General features: G+C 57.9%; 1 protein-coding gene across 2 annotated transcripts in view; it reads left to right on the top strand.

Annotated features, from left to right (window-relative positions):
* The window catches only part of GALNT14 (polypeptide N-acetylgalactosaminyltransferase 14), a 98,366-nt gene that overhangs the window by 66,258 nt on the left and 17,140 nt on the right, over positions 1 to 14,968 (top strand). For both annotated transcript variants that reach the window (XM_068153716.1, XM_068153715.1), the window contains exons 5-7: positions 1,348 to 1,413; positions 4,703 to 4,824; positions 14,584 to 14,671. In XM_068153716.1, the coding sequence (XP_068009817.1) occupies positions 1,348 to 1,413; positions 4,703 to 4,824; positions 14,584 to 14,671 (276 nt within the window). The remainder of the gene's footprint in view (positions 1 to 1,347; positions 1,414 to 4,702; positions 4,825 to 14,583; positions 14,672 to 14,968) is intronic.

The following is a 14,968-nucleotide window of genomic DNA, read 5'->3' as shown; positions in this document are numbered from 1 at the left end:
GGAACCAGGGCTGAGTTTAAACTCCTCTGGCTGCAGGGGCACCAGGGGAGAGGCTGTTTCCTGCCTGAGAGCAGCCCCTCAGCTACTCGAGATCAGCACTTCTCAGCTCTTACATCTCCTCTCCCATGATAGTCTGAGCCTCCTGGCATCTCCTCTGCATACATTAGCATAAAATGCATACATTTGCATAATACACACACGGGCTGGGTTCCCCCCCCCGGCCGCCCAGCCCAAGCCCTTGGTGCCTTCCTCTTTGTGCCTGATGGTGTCTCATGTCTCACCTCTGTCTGCCCTCTGACCTTTGCTCACTGGGATGCAGTCATTCTGCACCTGGGTTCCTGTTCTTCCCAGCCAGTTCCCATCGTGGATCTGCAGCCAGCCTCTGCCCCTCAGCTGCCTTGGTGCCACAGCAGCTCCATTCCCGAGCTGGCAGGGTGTGGGTAGGGTGAGGGCTCTCGTGGAGGAAAGCCCTTGGAGGGGTGTGGGGTGCAGAGGGGAGGTGGCTGGCATGGGGCACATGCCTCTGTGTGTATAGTGCCATGGAGGAAGAGGCAGAGACGTGGTGGGAGGCTTAAGGGGATTGTGGAGTGGGTAGGTAGCAGACCCAGCTCTTGCTGGGAGAAATGTGCCCTAAGGAGGGCTGCTGGGGCTAGAGGCCACATCCCTGCAGATATTCAAGGTCAGGCAGGACAAGGCTCTGAGCAGCCTGACCTAGTGTAGGCTGTCCCTGCTCACTGCAGGGGGGTTGGACTGGATGACCTCTGGAGGTCCCTTCCAGCCCAAACCCTTCTGTGGTTCTAGAGCACCATGAACAGCAACTGCACGTGGGCTTGCAGGACCTCCCTAGCTCGGGTGCGGGAGGCTGTGAGGTCTTGCTGCTTCACGGAGCTGCTGTCCTGGGCATGAGGAGCCCTGAGGTGCTCCACAGCATGACCAACCCCCACTCCTCACTCAGGGCTGGTAGACCACCTTGGGAGGCCCCTGCCCCGCCGCGCAGACGGGCAGCAGCCTGTGTGTGGCTTTGCAGCTACCAGAGATGGCCATCTGCATTGCTGTGCAATACCCTGAGCCCAGCTACAGCTCTTCTGCTCTAGCCTTAGGCCACCATCCAGCTGCTCCTGGTGTAAAGCTGCTGGGGGGCTGCACCAGTTCCATGGAAACCGCTGCTCTGCCGCCCGGCTGCCGCCCTGCGAGCAGAGCGCTGCCTGCTGTGCCCCAGCAGCGCCCTAACAAAGCCATTAGCCAGTCCACAACGGGCTCCACATTTCCCCTGGGAGCCCTTCCTGCTGTGGGAGGCAGCACTGAGGGCTGCTGGGTGACGTGTCCTCCCCTTGTGCTTCTTCCAAGCCGATGACTGCCGCTTGCTGGGCAAGCTCCCCAAGGTGAAGTGCCTGCGGAACGGACGGCGAGAAGGTAAGAGCTGCCTGCCCAGCACCCGGCTGGGGGACTTCAGGGGGGTGGCACACCTCCAGGGAGTGGGCTGACAGGAAGGGTAGCAGTTCCTGGGGGTGGGACAACCCTGATAAAAGGAAACAGAAAACACCCAGCTGGAAGAAATCCTCATAGATCAACCTTCCACCCAGCACTGCAGGGTCAGCACCAAACCATGTCCCTCAGCACCAGCTCCACAGGCTGCTGGGACACCTCCAGGGATGCTGACTCCACCTCTGCCCTGGGCAGAACATTCCCAGGTTTGAGAACCCTCTCTGTGAAGAAATCTTTCCTAGCATCCAGCCTGAACCTCCCCTGGCACAGCTTGAAACCATTTCCTCTGCTCCTGTCCCTTGCCACCAAGCAGCAGAGGCTGTCCCCTCCTCCCTCCAACCTCCCTTCAGGGAGCTGTAGGGAGCAGTGAGCTCTCCCTCAGCCTCCTCTGCTCCAGCCTGAACACCCCCAGCTCCCTCAGCACCTCCTTGTAGCCCAGGTGCTCCAGGCCCTTCTCCAGCTTTGTTGCCCTTCTCTGGACGTTCTCCATCACCTCAATGTCCTTCCTGGAGTGAGGAGCTCAGAGCTGAGCACAGCACTCGAGGTGTGGCCTCCCCAGTGCCGAGCACAGGGGGATGGTCACCTCCCTGTCCCTCCTGGCCACAGTGTTCCTAATCCAATATGATGCAGGGCTGGGATTTGAGGTGCATCCTCCCCTCTCTAGCTGCAAAGGAAGGGACTATTAAGATATCCATTGAGGCTCAGCTCTAGCTTATTAGCCAGAAAATTAGAGCAGGCAAAACAAAGCCCCAGGTCTTACTTTTGAAGATGTTTGCTCTAATGGAAGAGATGAGCTCTGCTCCAGCTGCTTGGGGGGGCTGGGGGGAGGTGGGGTTCTGGCTTATTTTAATTCATTGTATTTGAAAGCTGAAGAAGGAGGTTCAAGGTGTGCCCTGCTGGGCTGCTGCTGGAGGCATTCGTGGTTGTGCCCCTGTACGTGGCACTGGGCAGGTCACAGCCTGAGTACTGGGGACAGTGTCTGCAAGAAAGGACACTGAGGGCTGGAGCAGGTCCAGAGAAGGGTCTGGAGAACAGGGCTGGGGAGGAGCAGCTGAGGGAGCTGGGGTGGTTTGTCCGGAGAGGAGGAGGCTGAGGGAGACCTCAATGCTCTCTGGAGCTCCCTGAGAGGAGGCTGGAGCAAGGCTGGGCCACCCTTGTCCCAGGGAACAAGCAACAGAACAAGAGGAAATGGCCTTGAGCTGTGCCAGGAGAGGTTGGGATTGGATATTAGGAATCACTATGAGGAATCAGTGTCTTCCCCATAATGGTCAGCAGGCTGTGGAAGAGGCTGCCCAGGGGAGTGGTGGAATCACCACCCCTGGGATGGTTTCAAGGCCATGAAGATGTGGTGCTGAAATAACACAGTTTAGTGGTGAGCTGCTGGTGCTGGGCTAATGACTGGACTGGATCTTAAAGGTCTCCTCCAGTCATTCCAGTGATTCCATGATTTTCCCAGCCCCTCATAGCCTGGAGAGGTGCTTCCAAGTCCAACAAAAGTTTATTCATGCTGAAAATTGAAGGCAGGAGCCCAGGACTCTGCCAGGCTGGGGACAGTGAGGGACACAGGGTTTGTCCATGGGTTCTTTCAGTACATTTCACCTCCCCAAGTCTGCTGTTTAGGGTAGCACAGAATCACAGAGCTGCCAGGGCTGGAAGGGAGCTCAAGGCTCAGCCAGCTCCAAGCCCCTGCCATGGGCAGGGACACCTCACACCACAGCAGGTTGCTCACAGCCACCTCCAGCCTGGCTGCAAACACCTCCAGGCAGGAGGCTTCCACCACCTCCCTGGGCAGCCTGTGCCAGGCTCTCACCACCCTCATGGGCAACAGCTTCTTCCTCACAGCCAATCTCAATCTCCCCACCTCTAGTTGTGCTCTATCCCCATGTTGGGGTGCATATGTGCTCACCCCTAGCACTGCATGCACCTGGAGGTGTTGATGCTCTTGAGTCAGCCAGGATTTGAAAATCCAGGCTGCAGGACTTGCCTCACTTAGTAGGTTGCTGAAGCTGTGTCCTTGGGACCTGAGAAGTTTTGGGGAGGGCAGAGGAGGATCCAGGAGGCTGTGCCTGCTCAGGAGGGTTTAGAAGTTGAAGAGAGAAAGATGCAGAAACAACCTCACTGCTGGAGGCAACCTGCAGATTGCTCCAGGCTTCATCCTCCTGCTCCTCTCCCTCCTGCTCAGAGGCTGTTTGTTGGCCCTTTTCCTCTAGGGAGTTCTTAAATGAAGGTCACTGACCACCTTCATGGACCAGAGGTGTGGCTGCTCCCCCAGTGCTTCCATCTCTCTTGATCTGCCCCCAGCTCTCCTCATCCTGACACTTTTTCCTCTTCATTGAGCAGCTCTGCTCCCCTTGAGCAGCCTGCCTGGCCTCCTGTCTGCCAAACTCTGTCCTCCAGAGCTTGTTTGTGCTCTTGCCCTGCAGTTCACTGGAGCATGGACTGCTGGCAGGAGTGTTGCAGAGCTGGCTGGCTCCTGTATAAATAGACACAGAGCATCTTTAAAAGCAGTGATCCTTTGTCAAGGAGTCTGGTGTAAAGCCCCTGTGTGCAGCTGTTTTCCACGACCTCCATCTCAGTTCAGCTTCCTCTCTCACAAGCACATGCAGCACATCCATCTCCAGCTCTGAAGGACACTAAATTCACCAGCAGGGCCTTGGTGAGCCAAGCAGGCTCTAAGGACCTTGAGAGATGACCCTCTCTCCTTTGTGGGCAAGGTGCTCCTGCAGAGCTGCAGGCCAGCAGTGCTTCCAGGCTGGGGGGAGGGATCTGGGGGGACCCTGGAGCAGGGAAAGGCAGGGGGACAGCAAGGGAAAGTCATCCTGGTTCTGGCTTGCTGTGATCCCATCCTCAGCTCCCCTGCCTCATGTCTCACTGGCTGTGGTCTGCATTAGATTTATTACCTGGAAGGGGTTGCAGAAGCATTTCAGGTCATGTTTTGCCCCAGAAGGTGACAGCAGAAGTAATTGCACAAATTAAGGATTGGCATAAATGCCATAAATCATTAATCTAATTGGAGCCATTTATTTGCTTTGGTGACCTTGGGAAACAGCTTGATGTGCCTCGCAGTGCTGAGGAGGAGGAGGCACTGAACCCAAGCTGGGCCTCACCCAAACGGGGTTTGGATGGGAGGTGTGCAGGCGAGGAGGCAGTGCTGGAGGAGCCCAGGGACAGTGCCCACCCGGCTGGGGGGCAGCTGATGCGATGTGTCCCTGAGCAGGTCTGATCCGGTCCCGCATCCGAGGGGCGGAGGTGGCGCAAGCAGGGGTCCTGACCTTCCTGGACAGTCACTGCGAGGTGAACAAAGACTGGCTGCTCCCTCTGCTGCAGAGGATCAAGGAGGTGAGTGCTCCGAAGAGAGCAGGGCCACCCCCAGGGGGGCTGTGGCTGGTGCCCAGCTCAGAACACTGTGGCAGAGCACTGGAGCAGGCTGCCTGGGGGGACTGTGGGGTTCTCCCTCTCTGGAGGTACTCAAGACCCACCTGGAAGTGACCTGCCCTGGGTGATGCTGCTCTGGCAGGGGGGGGTCAGACTGTGTGATCTCTCAGGGTCCCTCCCCGTCCCTAGCATCCTGTGATTCCTTTTCCCTCCCGATGGGCATGAGGACAGAGCCTGTGGTCACACAGCTGATCTCCCCACCCCGAGCACAGCATCCAGGACAAGAGGTAAGCAGGCAGAGATGTTTGTTGTGTCACACAGCAAGGTTACAAAGGCTTTGTGGCAGCACAGGTGTCGCATCGGCTATTTCCTGCTGGCAAGTGTGTGATTAAGGTACACAGGAGGTTAAAACAACAGCACAAGATTGCAACACATCCAACCAGGGCCAGCCCTCTCTCTCTGTCAGTTTCAAGGTGTTTGCCTTCCTCTCTCAGCTGCAGACTAAACACAGCTTCCTCTAATCCAAACAAAAGCAAACTGCCCACGGCAGGGGGTTGGAACTGGGTGATCTTTGAGGCTCGGACCAGCAGCAGTGGGGCAGGAACATCAAATACTGGGTTTTGGGGGCCTGCCTTACTACCAAAAAGACATTGAGGTGCTGAAGTGTGTCCAGAGAGAGGCAAGCAAGCCGGGGAGAGTCTGGAGAACAGGGCTGGTGAGGAGGTGCTGAGGGAGCTGGGGGTGCTCAGGCTGGAGCAGAGGAGGCTGAGGGAGACCTCACTGCTCCCTACAGCTCCCTGAAGGGAAGTTGGAGCCAGGAGGGGACAGCCTCTGCTCCTTGGTAGCAAGGGACAGGAGCAGAGGAAATGGTTTCAAGCTGTGCCAGGGGAGGTTCAGGCTGGATGCTAGGAAAGATTTCCTCACAGAGAGGGTTCTCAAACCTGGGAATGTTCTGCCCAGGGCAGAGGTGGAGTCACCATCCCTGGAGGTGTTCAAGCAGCCTGTGGAGCTGGTACCTGGGGACATGGCTTAGTGTTGACCCTGCAGTGCTGGGTGGAAGGTTGGACTGGATGAGCTTGGAGGCCCCTTCCAGCCAGATAGATTCTGTGAGTCAGGAGAGCCAAGCTGTCAAGCACACAAGGACCATGGCACAGGCAGGGGTGCAAGATCTGAACACCTTCTCCTGTGCTGAAGCACAGCCTGCCAGGCACACTCACTTACCCCACTCTGTGTTCTGTGGTCTGATGAGATAACCAACTGCATGCAGGCATCTGAGTAAGAAAGCAGTGAGCTTTCAGGGTGAAGAGTAGCCAGCAGGGCAGGGAGGGGATTCTGCCCCTCTGCTCCACTCTGCTGAGACCACAGCTGCACCTCTGGGGCCAGCTCTGGAGCCTCTGTGCCAGGAAGGATCTGGAGGTGCTGGAAGGTGTCCAGAGCAGGGCCAGGAGGATGAGCAGAGGGCTGGAGCTGCTCTGCTGAACATAGATTGAAAGAGTTGGAGTTGTGCAGTCTGGAGAAAGGAAAGCTCCAAGACTTATCAGCATATTATCAGCTAATTTAAAGTGACTGCGACAAGCCCTTATCAGCACATGAGATCAAAGGGTATTAGTGGGCATGAAGACAAGGAAGGCTTTAATAGAATCACAGAGCTGTCAGGGCTGGAAGGGACCTGAAGGCTCAGCCAGCTCCAACCCCCTGCCATGGGCAGGGACACCTCACACCACAGCAGGTTGCTCACAGCCACCTCCAGCCTGGCTGCAAACACCTCCAGGCAGGAGGCTTCCACCACCTCCCTGGGCAGCCTGTGCCAGGCTCTCACCACCCTCCTGGGGAACAACTTCTTCCTCACAGCCAATCTCAATCTCCCCACTTCTAGTTGTGCTCCATCCCTCCTGGTCCTATCCCTCCCTGACACCCTCAGTCCCTCCCCAGCTTTCTTGCAGCCCCCTGCAGATCCTGGAAGGCCACAGTTAGGAGTTAGGTCTCCTATCATTACCTGACACCCTAGTGAGCCCCTTCATGAAGCCCCATCCTCTGGGCTGAAGAGCTGCCCAGCTTCTCCCCAACATCCAGGCTGAACCCACACACTGCTGGTTGTTTGCCCTGGAGGTGTTCCAGCACTGTGTGGCCATGGTGGTGCTGGGGGGACTGCTGAGCTCAGGGTTAGCTGTGAGAGCTTCCCCAGCCTTTGTGAGTCTGTGGTTTCCCCAGGCCTGGGGGGAAGCTGATAGCTTGTGGAGGGTCAGCAGTGGGGAGCTGTGCCTGCCCTGGCTGTGCTGTACCCCCCTTGCACGACATCCCTCCTCCTGAAGGGTCCAGGGCCAGCCCCAGCAGAGCCAGGGGCAGCTCACTTACCTTGGGGGACTGAGCCAGAGTCCAGGTCTGTTGTGTCCAGCTGGAGGCTGCTCTTCCTCAGGCACTTGGCTGTCTGCTCCATCCTGCAGCCTGCCTGGCAGGTTCTCAGCTAAGTGAAAGGGGCTGCAGCAGCCCTTGGGAGTTCCAAGGGTATCAGTGGGCATGATGAGAGCTCTGCCCCACTGAGGAGCCCCAGCCAGCACCCGTGGAGGGGATGGGGGGAGTCAATGTCGGCCCTAACAACCGGGGGGCCAGCAGGCCCCCCGGCCTTTTGTCACCACCACCATCACCCAGTGTGCACCGTGGGCACTGACCTGAGGTGAGAGGAGGATCCTCAGCCCCGAAGGGCTCAGCTTAGGGCTGCTGCCCTTCCCGGGAGGCACTAAATAGTGGAGAGGGTGGGGAGGGCAAAGTGGCCGCCCCTGGGGTGGGAGGAGACTGCAGCAGAGCCCAGGTGCCCTGGGTTTGAGGGGAAAAAGGGGGAAATTGGGGTGGGAGGAGACCAGCAGAGCCCAGGTGCCCTGGGTTTGAGGGGAAAAAGGGGAAATTGGGGTGGGAGGGGTGGCAAAGGGGCAGGGTGTGAAACCAGTGCTCTTGAGACAGAATGGAGATTAAAATGGCATTCAGGTGTGAATTGTTGGCTTGCAGTGATTGCTGGGTGCTTCATGTGGCTGCTCCCAGGCTGTTGCACTCCTCTGGGAGAGGAGAGAATTCATTGGCAGCCCCAGCAGGGTCTTGAGAGGCCAATGATAAGATCAATAAACAAACCCCACACAGCACAGGAGGTGATTGGGTGCAGTCAGCACAGCTCCACCAGGGGCAGGTCCTGCCTGGCCAGTGCCTGAAGGCCATCCCCATGGGCTGGCTGGCAGGGGTCAGTCCTGGGACCTGCACAGGCTGCAGAGCTGGGCCCAGGACAACCTCATGAGGTTCAACAAGACCAGATACGGGGTCCTGCCGCTGGGTCAGGGCAATCCTGGGCACTAATGTAGGCTGGGCAGGGACTGGCTGGAGAGCAGCCCTGAAGAGGAGGATTTGGGGGTGCTGGGGGATGAGAAGCTCAGCAGGAGCCAGCAGGGAGCACTTGTAGCCTAGATTCTCCCCCTCTGTTCTGCTCTGATTAGACCACAGCTGGAGCTCTGTGTCCAGGTCTGGAGCCTCTGTGCCAGGAAGGGTCTGGAGGGGCTGGAAGGTGTCCAGAGCAGGGCCACGAGGAGGAGCAGAGGGCTGGGGCTGCTCTGCTGTGAGCACAGCCTGAGAGTTGGGGTTGTGCAGGCTGGAGAGGAGAAGGCTCCCAGGAGACCTCATTGTGGCCTTCCAGGATCTGCAGGGGGCTCCAAGAAAGCTGGGGAGGGACTTGTGAGGGTGTCAGGGAGGGATAGGACTGGGGGGGATGGAGCAGAACTAGAAGTGGGGAGATTGAGACTGGCTGTGAGGAAGAAGTTGTTCCCCATGAGGGTGGTGAGAGCCTGGCACAGGCTGCCCAGGGAGGTGGTGGAAGCCTCCTGCCTGGAGGTGTTTGCAGCCAGGCTGGAGGTGGCTGTGAGCAACCTGCTGTGGTGTGAGGTGTCCCTGCCCATGGCAGGGGGTTGGAGCTGGCTGAGCCTTGGGGTCCCTTCCAGCCCTGACAGTTCTGTGGATCTGTGTAAAGTGACTGTGCTGGTCTGGCCCCACCAGGAGCCAGGTGGGGTTGTCTCCTTGCCTGGGGGAGCAGGAGGGGGGTGGGGAGCAGGTGGGGGGGAGCAGATGCCTCCCGGGGCAGTGAGGCACTGCGTGGCCAGCCCAGGGGCAGTGGTGACAGCGCAGCAGCTGGACAGCGCTGCAGCAGAGGTTTGAGCTGGGCTGCTGCAGAGGGCTCGGTGCTGATGATTTAAGGAGGTGACAGCTCCTTGAGCAGGGCCGAATTTAATTTCATGCAAATTAAGTGCTAATAAATTGATTTAATAGGATTTCAACTCTGCTGATTTGGGGAGCAGACAGTGACAGCCGCCCCGGGCGACGTCCCTCACCAGACAGTGTGCAGGCAGCCTCCCAGCCCCTTGGCACTCCAGGCAGAGGGAGATGGGTGTTGGTGACCTGCTGGAATGGTGCAGGGGATGAAGCCCTCAGCTCCAGTGTGGAGAAGAAGAGCAGAGTTAGATCAGAGGTCAGGAACAAGTTGTGCACCATGAGGGCGGTGGAACGCTGCAACAGGTTGCCCAGGGAGGTAGCTGAGGCCTCATCCTTGGGGATATGCAAGGTGAGGCTGGACAGGGCCCTGGGCAGCCTGATCTAGTTGAGGATGCCCCTGACCCCTGCAGAGGAAGTTGGATTAAATGACCTTTGGAGGTCCTTTCCAACCCAAACCATTCTGTGGTTCTGGGGTTCTGTCCTCTTCTGGTTCTCCCATCCTGTGGTTCTCCAATCCTCCCATCCTCTCACCCTCCCATTCTCTCACCCTCCCATCCTCTCACCCTCCCATCCTCTCACCCTCCCCTCCTCCCATCCTCTCACCCTCCCATCCTCTCACTCTCCCATCCTCTCACCCTCCCATCCTCTCACCCTCTCACCCTCCCATCCTCTCACCCTCCCATCCTCTCACTCTCCCATCCTCTCACCCTCCCATCCTCTCACCCTCTCACCCTCCCATCCTCTCACCCTCCCATCCTCTCACCCTCCCATCCTCTCACCCTCCCATCCTCTCACCCTCTCACCCTGTGCTATGGTCCTTTCCTCTTGCTGTACCTCTTCCTCCCCGCCTTGCTACACCTCTGGCTCCTGAGTGCTCCCATTCATTTCTCAGTCATTTTAAAGCTAATGAATTTAGTTGCAGCAAGGGCAAGCTGAGCTGCTGGGCCATGGAGGGACCTGCTTGCCTGCTGTTCATGGTGCCCTCATCCAAGGCATTCTGCTTTTCACACTGCTTTGCCTCCCTGCCAGGTGGAGCTCTGGCAGGAGCAGGGAATTCATTCTGCCCTGTGCTCAGTGCTGGTCAGGCCACACCTTGAGCCATAGAATCATAGAATCAGTGAGGCTGGAAAAGACCTCAAAGATCATCAAGTCCAACCTGTCACCCAAGACCAAGTGCCACATCCAATCTCCTGGGTCCAGTGCCCAGCTCTGGGCTCCTCAGGTTAGGAAAGATGTTGAGATGCTGAAAGGTCTCCAGAGAAGGGCAACAAAGCTGGGGAGGGGTCTGGAGCACAGCCCTGTGAGGAGAGGCTGAGGGAGCTGGGGTTGCTTAGCCTGGAGAAGAGGAGGCTCAGGGGAGACCTCATTGCTCATTGGTGGGGTTGGTCTCTTCTGCCAGGCACCCAGCACCAGAACAAGAGGACACAGTCTCAAGCTGTGCCAGGGGAGGTTTAGGCTGGAGGTGAGGAGAAAGTTCTGCCCAGAGAGAGAGGCTGGCCATTGGGATGTGCTGCCCAGGGAGGTGGTGGAGTCCCCATCCCTGGAGGTGTTTAGGAAGAGCCTGGATGAGGCCCTGGGTGCCATGGTTAGTTGATCAGATGGTGCTGGGTGACAGCTTGGCCTGGATGATCTCTGAGGTCCTTCCCAGCCTGGTCAGTTGTGTGGCTCTGTGAGAAGGGCAGTGGTGGCAGCTGGAAGGGGCAGGCAGAGCTGCTTTGCTGTGCAGCTCCAGGGCTGTGCCCCACCTCCAGTGCCCCTGGGGTGGGGGAATGTAGCTGCCAGGTGTGCTGTGCTGCAGGAGTTTCACTGCATCATGGGCTGAATATAGCATCAAATGTAGGTCACCTCCAGGAACAACTTCTTAATTTGCTCTTCTGGGTTCAAGCTCTCTGCAGCTGGAAGTAGGGCAGGCTGCAGGCTTGCACTGCTGCCCTTCTGCTGCCCTTACCCTGCAGTGTCTCGCGGCGCAGGCAGGGAGGGAGACTGACTGTGAAGAGCACTGAGGACTCCACAGCAAGTGCAGTCCTGCTTGATTGCTTTGCAGCTCCTCGCAGAAGCTGCTGGGTGAGGGCCTCGGGGCTGCTTGGCTTCCTCCTCCATTCCATCAGGGTTAAAATATTGATCATCCAAGTGTAGGAAATGTTGCTGCTGCCACCTTCAGGCTGTGCTTCGGAGGAGGCTGCCCTGTCCCACCGCCTCCAGCACCGTTCGCTGCCCAGGAAAACCATTTCCGTACCAGGTTGCTCCCAGGAGCTGTCAGCTTTGAGCCATTTCAGTTGAAGCTTCAAGCAAAGGAGCAGCAAGTGTCTCTTGCCCCCAGCAGCCATCCCAGACGTTGCTGTCTCTTATTCTCATGGGCAGAGCAGCTCTTCCTCCAGCTTCCCATGGTGGAAAATGCTGGGCCCTGTATGTGCCACAGTGCCACCCCCATGGGCACACGTGGAGGTGCCCCTGGAGCACCACTTTGAACTTCCTTCCCTTCTGCCCTGCTCTGGTGAGACCACACCTGGGGTACTGTGTCCAGTCCTGGGCTCCCCAGCTGCAGAGGGACAGGGAACTCCTGGAGAGAGTCCAACAGAGGATTAGGAGGATGATGAAGGGACTGGAACATCTGTGTGATGAGGAAGGCTTCAGAGATCTGAGGCTGCTCAGTCTGGGGAAGAGGAGGCTGGAGGGGATGTGATCAGCATCTGTGACTGCCTGCAGGGTGGGTGTCAGGGAGGATGTGGCAGCCTCTCTTCACTGCTGTCCTGTGAGAGGACAGGCAGCAGTGGACACAGCCTGGAGCACAGCAAGCTCCACCTCAACAGGAGGAGAAACTTCTTTGCTGTGCTTGTGCTGCAGCCCTGGAGCAGGCTGCCAGAGAGGCTGTGGAGCCTCCTGCTCTGCAGGCTTCCAGCACCCATCTGGATGTGCTCCTGTGTGAACTGCCCTGGGTGATGCTGCTTTGGCAGGGGGGGTTGAACTGGATGATCTTCAGAGGTCCCTTTCAACCCCTACCGTTCACCTCCTGCCTGGAGGTGTTTGCAGCCAGGCTGGAGGTGGCTGTGAGCAACCTGCTGTGGCGTGAGGTGTCCCTGCCCATGGCAGGGGTTGGGACTCGATGATCCTTGAGGTCCCTTCCAACCCTGACAATTCTGTGCTTCTATTCCCTGCAGTGTGCAGCAGGCAGCCAGAGGTGCTCTGCTTAAAACCCTTCCCCTGCCCTCGGTCAGACAAAGGCTGCCCGGGCGGTGGGGCGGTGGCAGTCTGGGGGACGCTGGGCAGCAGCTGCGCTGCTGGGTTTGAGAGGCTCATCCCGCTCGGACGCGGCTGGAGCTCCTCCACGCCTTCGGCTTGTCATGGAAATGCCGAGCCTTTGTCATGCTCATGCGGAGCTCTGCTCCGGCTCCCAGCTCGGGTCCTTTGGTTACTCTTCCTACAGCTGCATTTGAATACTTCTTTGTCAGGGCTGATTTCCAAACCCCAGGTCCTCTGCAGCCCCCTGTGCGCGCTCAGGCGGCTTCCCTTGGCCGGCTGTGAAAGGCGGGTTGATCTGGGGGAGGGGAGAAGCTTGGAGCTTGAGCTATAATTGGAGTTTGGGGGTTTTGAAAGGAAAAAGGGAGATAAGAGAGCAGGCAAAGCTGCTGGAGCCTCTTCCTCCTGCAGCACTTTTCCTTCTTAACTCTTTGTGCAATCTCTTTGCCCCTAACAAGATGTTAATTGAATCACCCCCAAGATAGTCAAGAGAATGCAGATGATTTCTTTTTTAACCCTCTCACACCTTGGACAAAACTGCAATTGTGTCCCAGAGGTCTGAACGCCTGGAGGGCTGCAGCCAGCTCTGGAGCCCTCCACACAGCAAGGACGTGGACCTGATGGAGCTGGTCCAGAGCAGGGCCATGAAAATGATCGGCTGGCTGGGAGCCCTCTGCTGTGAGGACAGGCTGAGGGAGCTGGGGGTGTGCAGCCTGGAGAAGAGAAGGCTCTGGGGAGACCTAACAGCAGCCTGCCAGTACCTGAAGGGGCTACAGGAAGGCTGCAGAGGGACTGTTTGCAAAGGCCTGCAGGGACAGGATGAGGGCAATGGTTTGAAATGAGAGCAGGGCAGCTTGAGATTGGATGTGAGGAACAAGTTCTGCACCATGGGGGTGGTGGAACACTGAAGCACACTGCACAGAGGGGTAGTTTGAGGCCACATCCCTGGAGATACTCAAGGTCAGGCTCCAAAAGGCTCTGAGCAACCTGTTGTAGTGGAGGATGCTCCTGCTGGCTGCAGAGGGGGTTGGATTAGGTGACCTTTGGAGGTCCCTTCCAACCCAAACCATTCTCTATGTGTGACTGACTGTCTTCCTGTATGGCTGGCTGTGGGGGTTGGTCTCTTCTCCCTAATGTCAGGTGATAAGAGGAGAGGAAATGGCCTGAAGTTGTGCCAGGAGAGGTTTTGTTTGGAGATTAGGGAAAATGTCTTTGCTGCAGGAGTGGTCAGGGACTGGCAGAGGCTGCCCAGGGAGGTGGTGGAGTCCCCATCCCTGGAGGTGGTCAAGGAAGCTGTGGCCATGGCCCCTGGGGACAGGGTTTAATGGCCATGGGTCGATAGCTGGAGTTAATGATCTTGGAGGTCTTTTCCAGCAGCACAGTTCTGTGATTCTGAAACCCAGTGAGAAGTATTTAGGAGAGGTGGAAGGGGAACCTGTCAGTGAGTGGATGGAGGGCAGCCCGAGCCTCGTGTCCAGCCCAGTGCTGAGCACATGCACAGCCTGTGGGGGGAGAGACTGGGGGTGAAGCCAGTGCTGGTGAGATGCTGCCTCAGCAGCCCCTTCCTCCTTCCCAGGAGAGATGGTGCCTGCCTCCCCAGGCTCCCAGCACTGTCTCTGCCACTTGGTGCTGCTGTTACTGCCTCGGTTGGATTGATGGCTTCAGGAGGTGGAGGTGGTGATGGGCACTGGTCCGTGACATGAGGAGAGCCTGAGGGAGCTGGGTCCCTTTGGCTTGGAAGAGACTGAGAGGTGACCCCATTCATGTTGATAAGGATGTGCAGGGTGAGTGCCCAGAGGCTGGAGCCAGGCTCTGCTGGGGGATGCCCAGTGCCAGCACAAGGGGCAGTGGTGGAAGCTGAGGCAGAGGAAGTGCCATGGGAACAGGAGGAAAGGTTTTTTCCCTGTGAGGGTGACAGAGCCCTGGAGCAGGCTGCCCAGGGGGGCTGTGGAGTCTCCCTCTCTGGAGATATTCCAACCTGCCTGGATGAGCTCCTGTGTGACCTGCCCTGGGTGATGCTGCTCTGGACTGGATGATCTCTCAAGGTCCCTTCCAGCCCCCAGCATTCTGTGATTCTGGGATCACCCCCAAAGCCTCACCCTCTTCAGTGTGCTCCTGTAGGTGGCATTTTGCCATTTGTCCCAAAGATTTCCAGCCACTTGGTGTCTCCAGGAGCTTAGAGCACCCCTTGTGTGAGCAGCAGGGTCTGAAGTCATGGCTCATGTCTCTTCTGCTTTCCAGGATCCCACCCGAGTGGTCAGCCCCATTATTGACATCATCAACTTGGACACCTTTGCCTACGTGGCAGCCTCATCAGACCTCAGAGGGGGTAAGTCCAAGCCACAGGCTGCCCTGTGGGTGCCCATCCTGTGGGGTGAACCTGCAGTGGCAGGGGAGCTGCTGGCTCCTGCTGCTGCCCAAAGCACAGAGGCAGCGCTGCCTGCTCCCTGCTGGGTGCTTTCAGGCTGTTTCAGAGGCAGGTGAGCCTGGCCTGGGGAGAGCTGTTTGCTCCAGTGGATGGAGGCAGTCAAGCAGCAAAGAAGGGTCATGGTGAAGCCACCCTTGGCAGCACTGAAAGCTGGGCTGCTGGCAAGAGGAGATGGAGGCTGTCACCGTGGCCCCCATT

Source organism: Melanerpes formicivorus, unplaced genomic scaffold (genome assembly GCF_026170545.1).
Source record: "Melanerpes formicivorus ecotype bairdi unplaced genomic scaffold, bMelFor1.0.p_v2 SCAF_26, whole genome shotgun sequence".
Classification (NCBI taxonomy): Eukaryota; Metazoa; Chordata; class Aves; order Piciformes; family Picidae; genus Melanerpes; species Melanerpes formicivorus.
Note: the sequence above shows the minus strand (reverse complement) of the source record. Positions and strands in the feature narration are given on the sequence as shown.